General features: G+C 42.9%; 2 protein-coding genes and 2 non-coding genes across 4 annotated transcripts; 3 read left to right on the top strand and 1 right to left on the bottom strand.

Annotated features, from left to right (window-relative positions):
* Positions 1-638: 638 nt before the first annotated feature.
* Positions 639-1,250, bottom strand: LOC115229664 (M-phase inducer phosphatase 3-like). Its single transcript, XM_029799985.2, has one exon. It carries the CDS (start codon positions 1,248-1,250, stop codon positions 639-641), a length of 612 nt encoding a protein of 203 aa, XP_029655845.1.
* A 5,390-nt stretch (positions 1,251-6,640) lies between these two features.
* On the top strand, positions 6,641-7,435 carry LOC115229662 (Na(+)/H(+) exchange regulatory cofactor NHE-RF3-like). Its single transcript, XM_029799983.1, has one exon. It carries the CDS (start codon positions 6,641-6,643, stop codon positions 7,433-7,435), a length of 795 nt encoding a protein of 264 aa, XP_029655843.1.
* A 4,681-nt stretch (positions 7,436-12,116) lies between these two features.
* LOC115229666 lies at positions 12,117-12,278 on the top strand. Its single transcript, XR_003883350.1, has one exon. It is a non-coding gene; the product is annotated as a U1 spliceosomal RNA (small nuclear RNA).
* A 2,796-nt stretch (positions 12,279-15,074) lies between these two features.
* LOC115229668 lies at positions 15,075-15,264 on the top strand. The gene has a single exon (XR_003883352.1). It is a non-coding gene; the product is annotated as a U2 spliceosomal RNA (small nuclear RNA).
* The last annotated feature ends 3,859 nt before the right edge of the window (positions 15,265-19,123 follow it).

Below are 19,123 nucleotides of genomic sequence, written 5' to 3'. Positions count from 1 at the left end.
TGAGACAGCTTTAATGCGGCAACACATTATTGAAACAAAATTCCTAGTGAACATGAAAGTGACTCGTTCTGCGAATGCATCGAGAGGATATCTGCGTACATGCATTCATTTACTCTGAAGAAAACGTATCTAGCAATTGATGAGGTATCCTTCAATCTAGTGATAAAAGACGGCCGTAACCACAAAAACACGCGCAAGTTATTTACAATCCTTGCAAACTAAAGGCAGAATAGAGGCTGCACACGTTTCTGATGAATGAGACAGTGATGATAATAACCTGTTATGGCAGGTCTTTGTTATGTGCATTGCTAGGGCGGTTGCTGAGTTCCCCTGCTGATTTAATTGTTCATCGACGTGCCCATTCTCTGTTAATTGGCCAATCAATCACACACTTAGACAGTCCTCTCACACATGAGACTCTTCAACGTGACTTGAATATTCTTAGTCCTTCGTGTAGTCATTGGGGAACAGAGCGGCAACCCGCAGTATTAATCACATTAGAAGGATTATAGTCGACCTTAATGAACATAATATTGATCAAATATCGATCAGTTTATGAGTAAAGCAATCCGCATAATGGGCAATTCGATAGCGGAAACAAGACTAATAGAATATTAAAAATGTGGTAAGTCACGTAATCAGGAAGTGTTGGTGACGTAGCGGGGAGGGTCGCAGAGACCTTTGTAGTATTCATAAAAGAGTTTGTATCCCCCATCAAGCAAATACACGTTGTCGAGGAAGACATAGTGACCCTGGGATAGGGCCAGGAACTTCCTAGCGAGGACGGGTGCCCGAAGAGAGGAGTATTCGCAGTAGAATACAAAAAGATAGAATCTGCGGGGAGAGGAGGAGTGGAGGGTCTGGAAATGTTCGAAGAGGGAGAGGAGTGAGGTAGAGTCAGTGACATGGATAGCATTAATGATGTGGCCGCCCACAAACTCGGGCATTGACCGACAGTCGAAAATGGAGATATGGCAGTCCATGTGATTGTGAATGGAGGCCAGTCCTGCCATGGTGTGCGTGGAAAGTGTCTTGAGTCGGCCATAGACGTCGTATCCTCCATTCAACACGCCCTTCCCCGAGTCCCCAATCAACTTGTCCACCACACTCCGACAGAATGACTGTTGTTTGTCGACAGAGTGGGACACCACGTTCTTGTGCACACCAAAGTAGTCCAGCAGTGTCCTCTGCGTAAGGAAATTGTGGTTGATGGATAGTTTGGGAGGGGAACCCCTGATCACTGTGGCCATCCGATCCCCTCTCTTCCGCCTGGGAATGCGGACTGCCGACTTGACTGAGGGGGAACTGGGGATGTCCACGTTGGTTATGTCGGTGAATAGACGTCCTGTCTTGCCCCTCTTCATAGAGGAATGAATAGTGCAATGAGCGGAACTCGAATTATATATTGATAACAGCGCCGTTCACATCGATTAAATAATATTATTGTTACACATACTCCTCGACCGTCACCCTTCGATTCCGTTGGTGGAGGCGCTTGAGTAGTCCCCAGTATTTGGAACACTCGATCCCGCAAAAGATGAGTCCCCCCACGATCCCCATCACTCCCAGGGTTATTTTGGCATAAAATGTCCACGACGCGTCCACTTTGCCCCTCTCCTCCACAAAGTACTGGATTATTATTGCTTCCGCCCAACAAAGGGAAATGAGTCCGATCACGTGGATGGTCACCGATGCCGCGATACGCTTCTGCTCATTCCGACTCAGTTCGAGACACTGCCACTACAACTAGGAGTGCTTATTACTCTGTGCAGGGGAATGCTTCCCTTCTTTACTTTGAATTGGTATTTGCACAACTCGCACTCCTTCTTCATCGATATGCTCACCCACGCCTCCAGGCAACCCGAGTGGACGTACCCCAATGACCCCTTGCACTCACACACACGAATCAGCCCACTGTCCTCCATGTGGCAAATTCTACATATTTGTCCTCCACTCATTGTGTGGCTGTCCCACTCCGCTTATGAGCAATCAGAATATGCGTGTAGGTCGATCAAACTTCGTCATCCAATTGATTGTCCTCTATCAGTGCAATGTACTATTTCGACAGAGGAGACAATCCTCTTACCCGATAAGCCGATAAGACAGTAGTATAAACACAGTTGTTGCACGTACTATACTATTATAGAAGGGAAGGGCACAACAAATCAAATGTTAGAACATGTCGAGAAAGTGTTTGTTGGGAGTGGGGAGAGGGTGTGAGAAATGTCTGACCACCGCAAAGGCGAGTTTGACGACGAAGGCAGTGCCGGCGACCCCGAGGATGGCGATGCCGAGTTGAGTGCTGAGTGGAAAGTCCCCGTAGACATGTGGTCTGAAGAGAACGAGTCCACACCCGGAGACCATGTGGGAAATGTAGTGGACGAGGGCATAGCGAGTGTACTTTTCAAGGAAGAACAGGTCGGCCAGGAGAGTGGCCACAATGCAAGCCAAATAAATGCCGCCGCACACCTCCCCGGCGGAGTGGGGGGAGAGGGAGCCTCCTCCATACACCATGGCCACCGACAGGTTGAGGAGTGCGAGAAAAGTCAGCCAGGCGGACAGCAAGGCAAGCCCGTTGAGGCCGAGAATCCTGAGGAGCCACACATCGAGTGCCTTGGCACAGTGGAAGAGGACGGTCTGGACGTGGAATGTGTGGGAGGCCATGTGGAAATAGGCAATGTGGGCGAGGACTGCGGAGAGGAGTGTGAGTGCGGCGGAGGCACGGAAATAGAGCATGTCCCAGAGGAAGAGATATACCACGGACAGAGCACACACGACTGCAATGGAGGAGTACACCCCATAGGGAACCACTCCTCTGCAGGGGTGCTTGTACAAATAACTCGCCCGCTCCTTCAAGTCCGTCGTGTCGTGGATTCGCCGGAATGTGGTGGAGAGGCCGTAGATGAGGAAGAAGGCCAGCCAGATTATCACTGCGTTCCACTGGTTGTTTATCCACGAAATGGGCGTGAGTGGAGTCTGGTAGGCGAATTGGAGGTCGGAGGTGAGGTTGGAGTACAGTCCTGCCACATGACAAGAAGGGACAACCAGTGGCCACACTCGACTTGTCCAACATGAAGAATATGCCCGCAGTGAGGATGGACAGGGCGGCCAGGATCATGGCAGCGACAGTCAGTTTGCCAGTAACGCTCATTGCTAACATCAATTATCGGCAATTCAATCTATAACTTGCGCGCCCGACGATCAATCGACATGTTTCATTGACTAATTAGGAGTTGTTCAACACAATGCTTGTAAATAACTAATTGTTATCGTCCTCACTGGAATTATCCTTGACAGTCAACACCTCGACAGCCCCCACAAGGTTGGTGAGTTGGTCGAGGGAGACCACCAGATGTGGGGAGTTATCGGGGTTGTTGGACTGGATGTCTTGGAGGAGGTCGTTCAGTCGGCACACCACATCTTTGAGTGGGTGACACACAGTCGTCGCCATCAGCACTGCCGACCTCTCCACTAATGAGTTTATTTTCCTCAGTCGCGTGAGTGTGCCACCCAGCTCATCATCCTGAGGAGTCATATCCTGTGACCCTGTCAGTTCATCCTGCGAGAGTTGGGCATCCTCAGTAGTGATTGGGGTATCCTGGGAGGGTTCATCCTGGGAGAGAGTGAGTTGTGCATCCTCAGTAGTGATTGGGGTATCCTGGGAGGGAGTGGGTTCCTCAATAGTGAATGGGGTATCGTGCATGATATCAGTAGCATCCTCAGTAGTGGCATCCCCAGATGGAGTGATCGGGGCATCCCCAGTAGTGAGTGGAGTATCGTGAGTGATATCAGTAGCATCCTCAGTAGTGATTGTAGTATCGTGAGTCAATGCGGTATCATCCCCAGTAGTGATTGTAGTATCGTGAGTAGCATCCTTGGAAGGAGCAGTAGTGACATCCTGGGTGGCCTGGCGGGCGGCGAGGAGAGCGGGAGTGATGAGGGCGACCCATTTGTTGGCGAGTAGAGTGGAGGGAGTGTGGAAAGTGAGGAGTTGTAGTTTGTGTTGGTGTAGGACGAGGAAGCACTTTTTATCTAAGAATGAATGATGAGAATGACCGGCGGCGAAAATGCGGACGACGAGGTATTGTGAGAGTGGGATGACGGGGGAGATGGGGTGTGGACTGAGGGCGGACTTGTCAGAAAATGTTCGGAGGACGTGGCGAGAGTTGTCTGCTTTGAAGAGGACGACCAAATGGGTGTCGAAAAGGAGGAGGAGACATTCGTAACTCTTTTTGCTAAGCTTAAGGCGGACTGTGCCCTTGTGAAGGAGTGTTTTGTCGAGGACGTGCCACGTCTAGAGTGGAAAGGGAGACCAACTTGGAAGGGAGTGGGGATGCCTTCCTGTCTGACCTCGACAGTGAGTTGGCTGAGAAAGTGTTTGTTCTCGGCCCTCTCGGTCTGCTCGCTCATCTTGGAGAGGAGTTGTGTGGCCAGTGGCTTGATGGTTGTTAGCCCTTTGGAGTGTTTGATGAGTTGGTCGATAAAGAGGGGATATTTGGTCAGTCTCTGCATTTGGGCCACCAGCAAATCCTTCAGTTTGAGTCCCCGACATAGCCTGCTCTGTTCGGCCTCCTAACAGTGGTGGGAAAGCAGGCTGACAGATATTATGGCCGCAAAGTGTTGGTCGGAAATGAGTCGTTTGGCCAGCATATTCAGCACCTCTTTCTGGTGGCAACAAAATTGTAGACTGGGAGTGAGAACCTGGGCGAACTAAGGATGAGTGGACAGTCCTGCCAGTTTGGGGAGTGTGTCCTCCACTGGATTCCTTCGTCTCAATTCCTGGGCGGCGGCGGCTGTGAATGAGAGGACAAGACAACAGTGCACTCGGACTAGTTCGGGCAGTCCGGCGAATATGAACTGAGCCACTTGGTCGTCCCACTCCTGCAGTCGACGGTAGAACACGACATGCAGCACTTTTAGAGTCCGCACGTGAGACCGTTCCGTGTGAGTCAACTCTCCACATAATACACACTACACACCGTTCAGCACGTTCTCCACTTTCCGGGAGGTCGAGTTGAGTGCCTTGTACTCCTCACTCCCCAACACACTCTCCAGCGAGGGCAGTTCTCCCGGTACTCCAAGTCGGAGTCACTCTCCACACGCACTCCACTCCCCTTCCGTCTCCCACACTGCCCTCCCAAACTGCACTTCTGCCCCCCACACCTCTGCCCCACCAACACTCCACAGTCTGCACACTCACACACACACTCACTCAAACACTCCCACGCCTGCGGCACATTCCCCCATATCAGTCGCCCACACACTCCGCAGTACACCGCCTTACTCACCTCCACCTCCACCATCGTGTGACTTGTCCTCCGCCCCTTCCTCAACAGGGTCGAGTACTTCGGGTGTTTGGGTCGCAGTGACTGGGCCTTGGACTGTCCCACTGACTGTCCCACCCTGCCCACCTTCTTGAGCATGAACAGAGTGTGCATGGCCACGGCCACTCCGCCCTCCCCCTCACACCACCTGCCCAACAGTCCCTGGACATCCGTCAACTCAGTGCCCCGATACTTGTCCCACGTGTCACTATCTGAGGTGAGTGGGTGATTACCCTCCTGGAAGAACATGGCCAACTGGGGAGTGAGGGAGTGGAGGTTGTCCTCGAATGGAGTGTCGAACAGGCCTTCGAGGTGTCCTTCGTCGAGTGCCCTGGCCACCCCCTCACTGTGGAGGATGTGGAGGGGGGAGTGCTCGTGGAGGAAGAGTGAGTAGATCTGGTAGGCCAGCACGGGCAGTCCGTAGGGAAAGTGTGCAGGCTGGAAATGGGTGAAACAGTCCACGAGGAGTGCGAATAGCTGAGTGAGCACACCATTTACCAATTCACTCGCCCTCCCTCTTCTCAGCACATATCCCAAAAATATGTAACTCAGTGTCGGGTTGTGCAGCACTGTCTTGTAGTTGGACATGTCCAGTCTCATCTCCTCACTCCTCCACGACCTGTACGCGAATGACTACACTCTCCACACACACTTCACCTTCCTACCCACTCCATCCACTTGCTCCACGTCGCCTACATTTACATTTCTTATTACTTTCCGGGTACATCTCACTTCCTATCGCCACTGACATTCTCTTCTTGCAGGCTTGTCTTCGTTGACCCGATCCACTAGACATCCTCCACTGCGTCTCGACCGCAATTTATTTGTGTTATTTCCCGTACCAAGAATAATGCTAATCAGTCCTCATTTATTATTAACTAATATTCAATCTATTTTATTGTTATTCCTGTTTTGTTCAGACTCCCCTTTCTTCTATGCAGAGGATCCACTCCAACCTGGTTCTCTCCACAACAAAGTATGCTCTCTGGACACCAAGTACCCTAATATTTACATAATGGAACGAGACCAAATATCAAAATTCTAATAAACAGCTATTCCGTTCTCCAATGCCCTAAAAATTCACTATAGCCGGAAATGTAGTCAACTGGCATAAAGAAGAGAGTGTTGACTGAAAAGAAGACTTGTTTGCTTCCAAGGAGACGCACAATCCACGAACCCGATTAGTGGGAGTCAGAAGGTGCGTCGGAATAAGGATAATTATTAATTATATTTGTGTAACTACAAACAAACATGTTGGGCGGTGTGCCGGAATACAATAAAATACATTCTGAGCGAACATTGTCGGGTAGCAACCAATGACGGAGATTTTACTCAACTTGGATGCGTGCAAGGAGGGGTTCGGGTTTGGGCTGATTGAGGACGAGGAAACAAAGAGTCAACGCATCTCGAACATCGTCCCTCAAAGTCCGGCGGAAATGTCAGGACTGCAGGAAGGGGACAAAGTGCTGATGATTGATAAATATGACATCAACAAGTTGTCCTACAAAAAAGCCCTCTCCAAAATCAAAAAATCCAAAAAGAAGCTGCGCCTAAAAATATTGCGAAGAGAAGGTGGAGGAGTGCTGGAGAGAGTGCCCGAGGGTGAGGGGACATCCGAGGAAGTAGTAGTGCAACAATGTGAGGAGGGATTAGAACGAGTGCCTGAGGGTGTTCCCGAGGGAGTGAGAGTGCCCGAATCAGAGTGTTTGGATGATGGAATAGTGAAGGAGAATGAAGAAGTAATAGTGGAAGAGCGGGAGGAGATATTGGAAGGAGTCCCCGAGTATTCAGCCCGAGATTGCGAAGTGAGGGCGAAGGAGGGTGGCACTTTCGGGTTCACATTGGTGATGAACGAGGACAAGCACCTCATCGCCAACGTCATTGCCAATTCTCCGGCGGCTGACGCGGGTGTGCGGGAGGGGGACATTGTGGTGCAGGTGAACGACGTGAATGTGGAGAAGATGGAGCACGAGGAGGTGGTCGAGCTGATAAAAGGGAGGGAAGGGAGTGTGAGTCTGCTGGTGGTGGACGAGTGTGCCTATCAGTACTTCTTTGACAGGAAATTGACTATTTCGAGTGAGTGCGTCGAACATGTCACCAACTTTGGTTGATTAACTGACTCACTCTCTAGTCCCCCTCGAGACACCCACTTCCCCCCCTCACATCCCACGCCCTCACACCCCCTTCCTCCTCCACACCATTCCCGACGACATCATCCCACTCAGGGACCAAATCGAGGCGAGACAGCGCAGTCGTGAGGCGGGTGGGGGGAATATTAAAAGTCTAGTCAAGACTATATCTCGGATGTAGTACTAACACTAATATTATCGATATAAAAAAGAGTCATAACAATCCCATTGACTAGGGGGTTCAGGGTACCCCAGGAAGTACGGATGGGGTATCGAGGGAAGCACTGGGGGGACCACGAACTGATGGTACTCGAATGATTCGGCAGGACGACTGGGGGCAGGGTAGACAGGATAGGTTGGGGGGACTGCCCCCTTCACCATTCGAGGCAACTCCCGTCGTCGGGCGTTGATGAACCTGAGTTGAGTGGGGCACAATACCAATTGTTCACTTGCAGAATTGTCAGCTTTGTTTGCTCAGACAACTCGCGCTTCTCGTCCTCCGTCGGGTAGGGATGCTACGACCGTGGCAGCCAATACTCACCTCCATGTGCGCACACAGCCACGTCCTCAGCTTGAGGATGACGTCCTTCGGAAACATTCCTCGCTTCTTTCGAGGTTTCCGAGTGTTGCTCACTGCAATAATAAGGCCACACATTTTCACATTCAGGGGAAGCCTCCGTTCCGTGCAATCTAAGGGGTTACTCACGTGCCATACTTGCTCGACTCGACTTGATTTGGAAACTGGAAAGATTAACTCATATCAGTGACATTTCAAAGCATAGCAATACCAACCTGCGAGTTGTTCTGATTCGACATTTCGTGCCACAACTTGACGGCTATGACTTATAAGTCGACAGGAGCCGACCGCGACCGAACTATTTTTGACACGCATCAAACCATTCAAGGACTCATTTTTTGCAGGTGCAATAGTACAATCAATAGTCGTGATCACGCAGCCTTATCAATAGGCGACCTTTCATTCACTAGTTTGACGTTAAGACCTTTGATCACTGATTGGTTTGACGGGGATTATCATTAACCACTATTGCCACTAACATCCGGCTTCCTATTGGTTGGATGCTCTTACCAGACACCACATCCACAAAACGAAGGCGGGTTAGTGCAGAGCTCCAACTAGACCTGGAAAATTGTTTTCGTGAGAACAAGTCCTCCAGTTGTAGAATAAGAGCAATCGCTGTCAAAAATATTTAGATCTTTGTTTTCTTGCGGGGATTGTCACGTGACAGTCAGCAATGGACTAAATCTAAACCCAGAATATTGGAGGAAGGAGATAAAGAAATACAAATATGTGGAGAATGAGAAAGATGGTTTGATTCAGGGAATAAGTTATTCACAAATATTTGTTGGCTTGGAGATAAATCCAAAAGTCAGCAACAAATGTGCGGGGAAACAGTTTGGCGATCCGTCAGGCCGCTGGCCCTCCCATCGATTAATCTTTTAACACTTTTTACAACGCCAATAAATTTAATAGAATGTTAGATCCTTATTAAACTTTAGAGGGAGTACGTTATCTGTGTGTGCTTGTATGTGCAGGAGTAATTTATTCAATTATGGACTAAATAATGTTAAAAAAATATGCTTTCTAACACAAAGTCGGCGGACTTATTTTATGCAATAAATGAATATGCAGTGTCGATGATATTGACACATGGCATTTTTAGTACATCCCAGATAATTTGTATTTTAAGACTTTCGGAAAAGGAGTTGGTGAGTTGATACTTGTTTAGTTTTTCAAAATTTTGCAAAACACACTGCAGGATCTTTATAGAAATCGGGGATCCAGAATGTTCTGGAATTATTATTGGCGCTGCACAAAGTCAAAGCGTATGCAGTTATTTTAACAACTTTCTCCATTTCTCGATATTCCGAGCCGCGTTGCGGGCGACAACATGCTTTATGACAAGATTAGTCATACCTGATTTCTGTAAAAAGAGTCCATTTTTTGTAATTTTTTGTAATCCTGTCATGTCAAGCCGATGCTCCCGAGTTGTAGAGGAGTATGGGTTTCTCTAATGGTTACAAAGACAAACTTTGGTCCTCACATCATTGGGGTGAGGCATGTCTTTCTCAGTTTGTGAAGCGTCCAATCACGTTGAGACATGAGGAGGAGTGCTAGCCAATCTCATAGCTCCGTAAGCCGCTGCATAGCCGAAACGGGTAGACCAAAACGTAAGCAAATTTCATTGATTCGTGGTTCAACAGGCAGCCCGTTGTTTCACAGGGCTCAAGACTGACTATTCATTCTTAAGATGGCCAGTTTTCCTTGGTCCTGCGTTCATTTAATTTTTTGTATGCTTTGGCATGGATTAGTCATGTTTATTAAAATTGACAGATGGAATGAGGAGTCCCAGTTTTCTCCAAACGGCAAAGCAATCAGTTCATTGTATTGAGAAAGAACAGAAATATCCGCGATGAGTCAGATGGGGTGGCCAGACCGATCCCTTTAAGGAAAATTGGTAGAGTAGCTTGTCTTCATTCCTGTGTATCAAAGCAGATCTCCAGAGTGCGGAGGTCTTGCTGCAAATCGGTTGCTTGATGTCACTTGGCCGTTATCTAGGTTAACTTTAGGATTGATATGCAGTTCCTTAGTTGGAAGAGTCCAATGTGACTATCGATGGGAGAATTCGAAGACATTATCCTTCATCAGCCCTCTCTCAAATATTGGAGAAGACAAGAAACTAGTTATAGTCGTTGATTGCGGAACTGAAAAATGAGTAAATTACTGAATTTTGTATTCATCAGTCTATTTAGCAACACACTAATAATTTTCATAACTATGAACAATAGACTTTAATCAAAAAATCGTCTTTTGGGTAATAAATTTATCGAACAAAGTTGCGAAATAATCCGAGAATAATTGTCATCCAACCTCGAGTCATTGACTTTTAGTTTCTTATAAAACCTGTAAATTACACTGGATACTTTATTAGCTGAAGAGCTTCGAATTTCAAGAAAGAGTGGATAAAACAGATTCGAAAGACTGTTTTTTAGACAATCAAACGCCTCACTCATCTACTGGTAGATTTTTGCTTTTATTTTTTTGCAAGTGTTAGAGGAATTCCGAGTTACAAAACTATTGAGAAAAATACTGTAATGCACTTAAATTCTCCTTATTATAAATGACTGAATAAAGATAAAAGTGCATCGATTGAAATATTAATTTAACATTGAAGGTTAAAGGGTTCGTTTACAGAACGACTATGAACTAATGCAGAACGTCCAATTCCAATTCCACGTCGGTCTGTACTGGGTTAGGTCAAAAAAAGAAGGTCACGGAAGACTCGGATTTGTAGAAATTCGTCGTCCAAAAACTGTGTCTGGAAAGGTTTAACCATGCCTACGGGGACTGTTGCCAAATTTTCTAACAATTTTTGTTAAAGATAGTGATGTTATGAAGGCGCATTTTAAAGCCTTAAAAAGATAATTAACAACAATTAGTAACTTAGCATTAACTTGGTTTTTAGAAAGTAAAATGTTTAAATTATTAAAAGAGCAATAATTAAAAATGCTCGAACGTAATAGTTTCAGTACGATTATAGGTCATCATTATCATAAGTAGACCATCGTTAGTCATCATAGGTACAAATTATAGTTTTATATCAAAAATCAATTACTGTAGACCAGGGGTTCTCAACCTTTTTAGCTCAAGGGCCAAATCGATAAATAAGATTAGCTTCGCGGGCCGCACAAAAAATATTTTATATATTTTTATATTTTCCATTTTACTAAATATTGATTCGCATGTATGTTAAAACTTTGCAGGCGCATCCTTAATTTCCACGCTGAATGGAGTTACGAATATTTTCATTAAAGGAAGGAATTCTTTAAAATTCTAAAAATTAAATTTATATAAATGTACCCCAAAACGTGCTTCAAATTGATTAATGAAATCACCAATTATGGATATGTTTAACCTTAAGAATGAATAATTAAATTTTAACATTATTAAAAAATTAAAAAAGTTAGTTACTCTAGACGGGCCGCAAAAAAAATCCTGGGGGCCGCATTTGAGAACCGCTGCTGTAGACCATCCTAAGTAAGACAGATTATTATTATTATTTAAAGACCAATACGGGCAAGCCAGTTAATTATAGTTAATCCCGTGATCGCCGATCCAAACGAGGGAGATCCTTCTGAAAGGTTCAATCCTTCCCGCAAGATCGGCCTGAGACGACGATGTACCAGGGTCTGAGAAGCTAAGAGTCCTTTTTCGGAAGGCATTAAGTGCCTCCTGAGCGTTGCCATATCCGAAGGAATTTCCAACTGACATGGTGGACCCCGTAACGCCACGCTAAGCCCGGAAGGTAAGAGATCCCCATTTCCAACTGTGTCGTGCCAGAAGTACTCGTTGCCTCACGGGCAGGGGAACGATAACGAGAATTAGCCCCAGGATGAAAACTGTCCTCCTTCGGAAAAAAAAATCTACTCGATATTAATAGGCATCAAATAACATACATTATCCTAGTTTTCAATTCTCTTTTCCAAGAATATAATAATTTGGATTGTTTCTAATATTGCTTTATGTTAAATTAATTAGTTAAAATATGCTGAATAAGTACATTTTAGAATTATAAGCATATAAATCTGAAACATGATTTTTGATAAAAACTTTAATTAAATTGAGACGTGCGAAGAATGGGTAGCACTTACTTGGTTGTGCTCAGCCGTGATCAATTAGGCGGTTGTGCCTCTGTCTAGTCGACCATTGCACTTTGGAACATTAGGCGGGGTGGATGTGCTCAGTCGAGCTGTCCAACAGCATATTTTTTTCGTGTCCTAAAGGGCGTTTTATCTCGTCTTTAATTTTGCTATTTTTTTTTGCTATTTATTTCTGTTTGTGTCGACTCGACTTGATTTGGAAACTGGAAAGATTAACTCATATCAGTGACATGTCAAAGCATAGAATAAGTAAATCTAAGTAAATTAAGCAAGACGAGTAGGCATCAAAGCTATTAACAATAATCGCAAGGTTAGATGGCTGAAAAAGTATTCGAGAGCTAAACGGTCAGCTCAACTACGCCGCACTGCCCATTGAATGCCAGTTTCCGCGGAGCACGTAGACCGAAATTCACTGAAAGAGCCAGGTCGTCCCCACCGGTCGTTTTTAGAGCCATTTATTAACATGAATTGCATATCGATTGACCGGGGCATATCCAATGGTGATTAAGATACATCTCATCTTTTAGATTAATCAAATTTGGTTGCGCCCAAGTCGGAAGTTAGGAAACTGCCTGATAAAATGGAATTTGTATGTAGTTTGTTCAGGAAAGTGTCTACGGGGAAATTGCAATAGGGCAGAGAGACCAAATTATATGACAAAATGTAGTCCCACATTTCGTAGCCATTGATCAACTTCTTTTATTTTGAATGATTGCATTTAGTTTCAACATCTCCGATTATAGTTCACCGTTAACTTAATTCTTTATTTCATTACAAGGTTCTTTATAAAAAGTTTTCAAGGATCTGAAAAGAATCCAAATTTCTTTAGACTGTCATCCGTCGATGAAGTCACCTTATGCGGGGACTTGGATGCAAAGCACTCCTTATGGGTGTCATTTCAGTCTGGGATACGAGAAGAGAACTTTAACTTTCTCATTTGGATTCCTTAACAATTCTGAACGATCAATCGAGTAACACAACGACTCTCCCAGAGTGACAGATTAATCTACGCCATTACTCCATGCTCTTCATTCCCCTCATCGTCAAAAGGAAAGTCATTACTAGGCTAGGATTGCCAAGGAATTTTCTTCAAAGAACGTCCCAATGACATTTAAATAACGCCTTGAGACTTTGAGTACATTCCATCAATGGTCAGCCAGCCAGTAGTCGTGTGCAACTCAAGCACAATGAGTTCACAGAGAGTTTTCTTCACAATTCTTATGTTCCTCACCTTCAGGATCGTTCTGTATTAGACTGAGGTTCCTGTTCCCGCGACTGAGTTTGTTTTTTATGGTATATTAATAGACTTTAGCTCTTAAATTCCACTTTCATTGCTTCCTTCAGCTTAGTCTCATTAATGAACAAGATGTCAGACTTCACTGTGCCCATCTTAAATCTCTTTAAAATAAACCAAATTCATTTTTCTGTCGAGTTGTCTGCTCCTTTGTAAACCTTCCTTTCATTGTAGTTTTTTCAACCCCATTATTATAACTTCTGAAGTTCTTTTCCACATTATTTGAGGTAAGTCATCCATGGGAATATTAATGATGATGAGTCTAGCGCTGGTGATATTTCCTGATGAATGCAAGATTATTTATTAGTTCCTCAACCCTTTCGATATATAAGAAAAAATAAATAACTTTGCGTTTTCCTGTGAATGTAAAATTCTGTTATGTCTTCTTAGATTTAATCTCCTGATCTTATGATTGTTGTTTAGCAAAGCTCCTTCATACGAATATGAATCGACTAATAATTATTTCTGCAACCGTTTGCACAAAATATAATCAATTTAATTATATATTTTTCGTTTTTTTCTTGTTCGTTTGTTCTATAATCTATTCAGGTTGTCTTCTGAAAAGCCATGTTACAAATGGTATTACAAATGTTGAATGTGGATTATAAGATTTCCAGAAGAATTTCGATATCCCATTCTGTGATTATTAATACAGCGTTCACCTCTGCGCTTAATTCCTGCCATTGAATTCCAGTTCGGTAATTGGGATTTCATTCCACAGATACCTTCGTCTCTTGCAGGCATGCTAGCTTGGTTTTGCATCTTTCCAAATCTCTACATAAAATTTGATCTTTGAGGCAATTCCTCTGATATTGAAAGATGTAATTAAAAAAAGCATAGAATTGACAAATCGTGAGTACAATAAAGATATACCAACATAGAAGATGTCTACCAACTCAGCCAAGAGAATATCTTATAGCTGGGGCAAGCTGTCCATTCGTAAGAATATGGCCAATAACCTCCACCGCATATATAACGATTTCCACACTCAGAGGCCAGTTCTGCATCTATTGTATAGCGATTCCTGGTTGATTCTTATAGGCCAGTTCACCCAGTAGGGATCTAAGTTGCCTGCGGTGAAAAGAATCGAGTCCATTTGTTCATACTAGACATTCCCCAGGTCGCCGAATTATATGTCAGGATTGGTTTGACAAAGGCTTCATACATCCTCAGACGAAGTACGTACAGAGTCGTCGTTGCCGATCCACTCTTTCTTTATCTTGTCATCGTGGCCCAAGCGAGAGCCTTTCTTCTGACAATATCATGGCCGTCCCCAAGTAGAGAACCGAGTTTGTTCGTTTTGCGCCAGGCTTCACTTGAGCTGCCTCCATCCTCATGATTTCAACGATGTCGGTTTTTCCAACGTTCATTTAAGGACCATCTGTTCAGCTCAGCAGGTGCCACTTCAAGAGTCGAAGTAAGGCCGAAGTCGAAGTAAGAATATCTTATAATTCAACAAAAATAATTAAAAAACTAGCTCAATATAAAAAATAAAAATAATGTAAATTTTCTTATAATCTTGTAAGACAGATATAATGAATATGTATTTATTTTAAAATTATAATGATGATTACTATGCATAAATATAAAGAATCCTGTATTTGCTTTTTAGAATAATTATTGTCTCAAGAAAATTACTTCCCTTTTGTCGCTTCTCGGCCTTTTGGCTAAGATCAAAGTGTAGTATCTGTTCTTTCCAGCTTTATATCTGGGACGCCCTTACACGGGGCAAGATATAATGCTTATTTTTGTACCTTGGTGTGTGTTGCGAAGCTTGCTTCCTCCATGCCACGCGTCCTCCCAGTATTGCAGTACTTCCGGGTTGGGCGCATTCCCTTTTGGGAATTTTTATTATTTGAAAGTCTGGACTTGATAGCGCTGGGTGACCTACAATGCATTGGGAGTCCTACATGGTCGAATATGAAATCGGAATTGAAGGAAATGAGAATTTGAAGGTCCCTCCCTGACTGAGACACACTTGGTGAATCAACTCGGTGATGTGATGCAATTGGTCGATGAGAACCATCAGCCCTCCGCGTTGTCCGAATGCGTTTGATTTGAGAAGACTGAGAATAATGTGACTGATCGAAGGTTGTGGCTGTTCGAACATATCTCTCTACGATGGGAGAGTCTTCAATGTGGGAGGGCAGTCCATGCTCCTGAATTTAATCAAAATATAGTTTTTTTTTTTTTTAATTTTATTAACCAAAACGAAGCTAGATTAGTTTTATATTATAAATCGTCACGTTCCGGCATCAAAATATAGTCAAATCAAACACAACAAAGGAAACAATTTTTCAACTGGAATCAAGTCTTGTCAACGTTGCCCATCCGTGAGTCCATTCGGCACGACATAGTTGCAGAAAGGGGACCTCCTACCTGGTCACATTATTAATAAAAACTCTTCATTATGATATAACCTTTGCCAGAAACAAATGAGGTTTTGAAAACTGTAATGAAGTTTTGGAGGTGTGTGCTTAAAACCATTTGAAATATTTCTTTAAACGGAGTAGTTTTTAATCTGTTAAACTTTTGTATTAAAATGTTGATAAATATCACAATTTTATTATGGCTTCCATAAAACTCAATTAATGAAAAGAAACTAATTAGCTAATTAATTGTTTGACTAAATCCCGAGCTTTTGAAGTGAACATGAAGTGACACTCCATGCAACTTTTGTCCCTTCTTTCTCCTCTTCTCTGGTTCTGTAGACTTCCTAGAATATGCCTTCCAGCGCTCCTCGCTGACTAAATGTCAGGAAAGGACTGGAATCCCAAAGACTGAGGGAACAGTTTAATATCGACTATGAATATGAGATGGTTAGTGCTATAATACTTTTCATTATGCTCGATCGACATTTGTTCGGATTAAGCAGTGAGGACTCTGCCTAGCAGTTCTAGACACAAAACAAATAGCATTGGGAATAGTTGTCGCTATGTAATGTGCTCCTCTCTAGCATTTGTTGGAGTGTAGATGCACATTCCATCTGTCCATCACAGTTGCAACAAATTTTATAAACCACAAAGGAGTCTTCGCAGTTCATTTATATTTAATAATTACGAGTTAACATTTAAAACAAACCGGACGTGACGCCATTTTAATAAAAATACGTAAATTCGCAAAAATTGCCGTAATTTACGTCTCCACGAACAATATAAATACGTGTTTTGCGTTATGCGGATATAAATAGTATTTTGAAATGAAAACTCTTTTGTATGAATTTTTTATTGAAAAATTAAACAACAAGTGTCTTTATCTCATGTGGATTGGGATGTCGAATTCTTTTCGAATCACCAATCCGACCGAATTTGCAAGAATGTGGGAGGAGTTGAAAGACAACCCTAAGATGACGGTTGACAAGTTCAATCGCGTCTTAAGGTTGTATTACAACAACCCGAGGATCTTAAAAAGAGAAAAGGGGCAGAAAAATACACGTTTTATGAAGAAGTTTGGGCAAAATATCCCCTTTGTCAATTTTAGGAGGAATTTACGCATACTCAGTGCTTCTCGAATGAATATGAGCTTCCTCTCAATAAATATTATGACGACCTCATACAAACGTATTTTCAAGAATATGAAACCTCACAGGCTAAAAATTATAACAATTTTCCACGATTGAGTTATGAAAAATGTAAAAGATCAAGATGAATATAATTTCCTAAGATCTATACTCAATAATGAGGAGGTCGATCTTTCCAAACATAAGAAGTATCGACTCAAAAAGAAAGCAGAAAATTTCCTAATTAAAGAGGGGAAACTATATCTTAAAGATGTAAACGGCCTACACAAGCTCGTAATTGCTTCCACGAGCTTAGAAGAGATGAAATTAATTGCACGTGAGATTCATGAAGCTAATCATTGCGGACATAATGCTTTGGAAGCCTTATGTAGGCGAAGATTTTTTATATTGAGAAGAGAGATCATTCGCCAAGTTGTTAAAGAATGCAATATTTGCAAATTTTCAGTTCCACTAAAACAATATGATGATTCAACTCATATTGTTGCTGATTTACCTAATGAAAGATTTCAAGTAGATTTAATTGATCTTAAACGGTATAAAATTAACTTATTTTGTAGATTTAAAAATGAAAACAATGATTTTTCTTGGTCTGTAATAGACGTATATTCGAAATATGCGTTTACAAGGAATCTTAAAAATAAAAGTGGAGTAGAGGTGGCGAATAATCTGAATGATATTTTTATGGATTTTGGTCCCTGCAAGTTTCTCCAATCAGACAACGGAACAGAATTCAAAAATTCTCATGTGACAAAAGTATGTGAAGAGTTTTGTGTTCGACAAATACATGGAAGACCAAACAATCCCCAGAGTCAGGGAATTGTTGAACGATTTAATCAGACGGTCACAAGGAGCCTTTCAAAAATTATGAGTTTGGATGACACCAAAGAGTGGGTAAAACACATAAGAAAGACTGTGTTTTTGTACAATCAAACACCTCATTCATCTACAGGTGAATTATTTGTCTTAAATTTTTTGCAGGCGTTAGCCCTTTGAGAGATATCGTGGAATTCCTGGATTCAATACTGTTTTAGGAAATACTGATGTTGAGGCAGCTGAACTTCAATACACTCCCGAAATTAACAGTAAATGTTTTAAATTCAACTAAAGATGAATTCGAATTCAACTTCCCAAAAGTTAACTTGGATTCTCCATATTATAAGAGAATGAACAGGAAGATGGGAGTGCATGTGTCTAAATATGAATTAAACATTGGAGACATTGTATTTATTTTATAATTACTTAAAAGGTTCGCATTCAAAAAGATTATGGGACAAATCCTTCCTTGAGATTAACCAGGTTTGAACATCCATACGGGGATCCATTCACTATTGTTGCGAAATTGTCTAACAATTTTGTCAATGTGGAAAATAGTGATGGATCAGTAATGAAAGTTCATGCCAAACGACTTAAGAAGTTATAACAGTCAGAAATAATAATTGTCCTTGATCTAATCAATAAAATAAGTTATTTTGACATTGATTGACATTGAGTAAATTTGATTGGTCGCGTCTAGTGCTCGGTCGCGCGCTCGGCTCGCGACCTCCCGACTTTAACTATATTTGCAAACGTTCCGTCATTATTACCAATTACGGATGTTTGATGAAGAGATTATTCAAACCATACAACTGCAATGGCCATCAGATATGCAGGAGGTATTGTCGTAGCTGTTGACAGCCGAATAACTCTGCCGGCCTTTAATTTATTTAACCTCATTCCCCATGAAATTGAGAGGAATTCGGCACGAAGAAAACCGACAGTATGGTCACACCATAAGTTAAAGAGTGAGTTAATCTCATATTATCTTCTTATAGCGATGAGATTTTTGCAATCCAGGACGACGTGTGTGTCGTCCGTCATGGCAGATTTGTATTCGATTGAAGCACGCTAGCGGTGCATTTCTTGTGGTGTCCATTTCTTTTTAGAAACTTAACCAAATATAAGAGCTATTCATCTGGTCAATGTGGCCGCTCTAATGGAGTCACCAGATCTGTATTTACATACAAATCGCCCCACAATAGTCCCTCGGGGTAACACTCCTACGGCTACAAAGCCATGTTATAAAGAAATGATCGATTATATTTCAATAATCAATCGTGACATGCTTGCTCCATGTTATAAAGAAATATCATCAATTGGTTCAGGATCTCGCCAGGCATTAAATCATGAAAAAATAATT

The sequence above is a fragment of the Octopus sinensis genome, unplaced genomic scaffold (genome assembly GCF_006345805.1).
Source record: "Octopus sinensis unplaced genomic scaffold, ASM634580v1 Contig13460, whole genome shotgun sequence".
NCBI lineage: Eukaryota > Metazoa > Mollusca > Cephalopoda > Octopoda > Octopodidae > Octopus > Octopus sinensis.
This window is presented reverse-complemented; position numbering and strand designations above follow the sequence as displayed.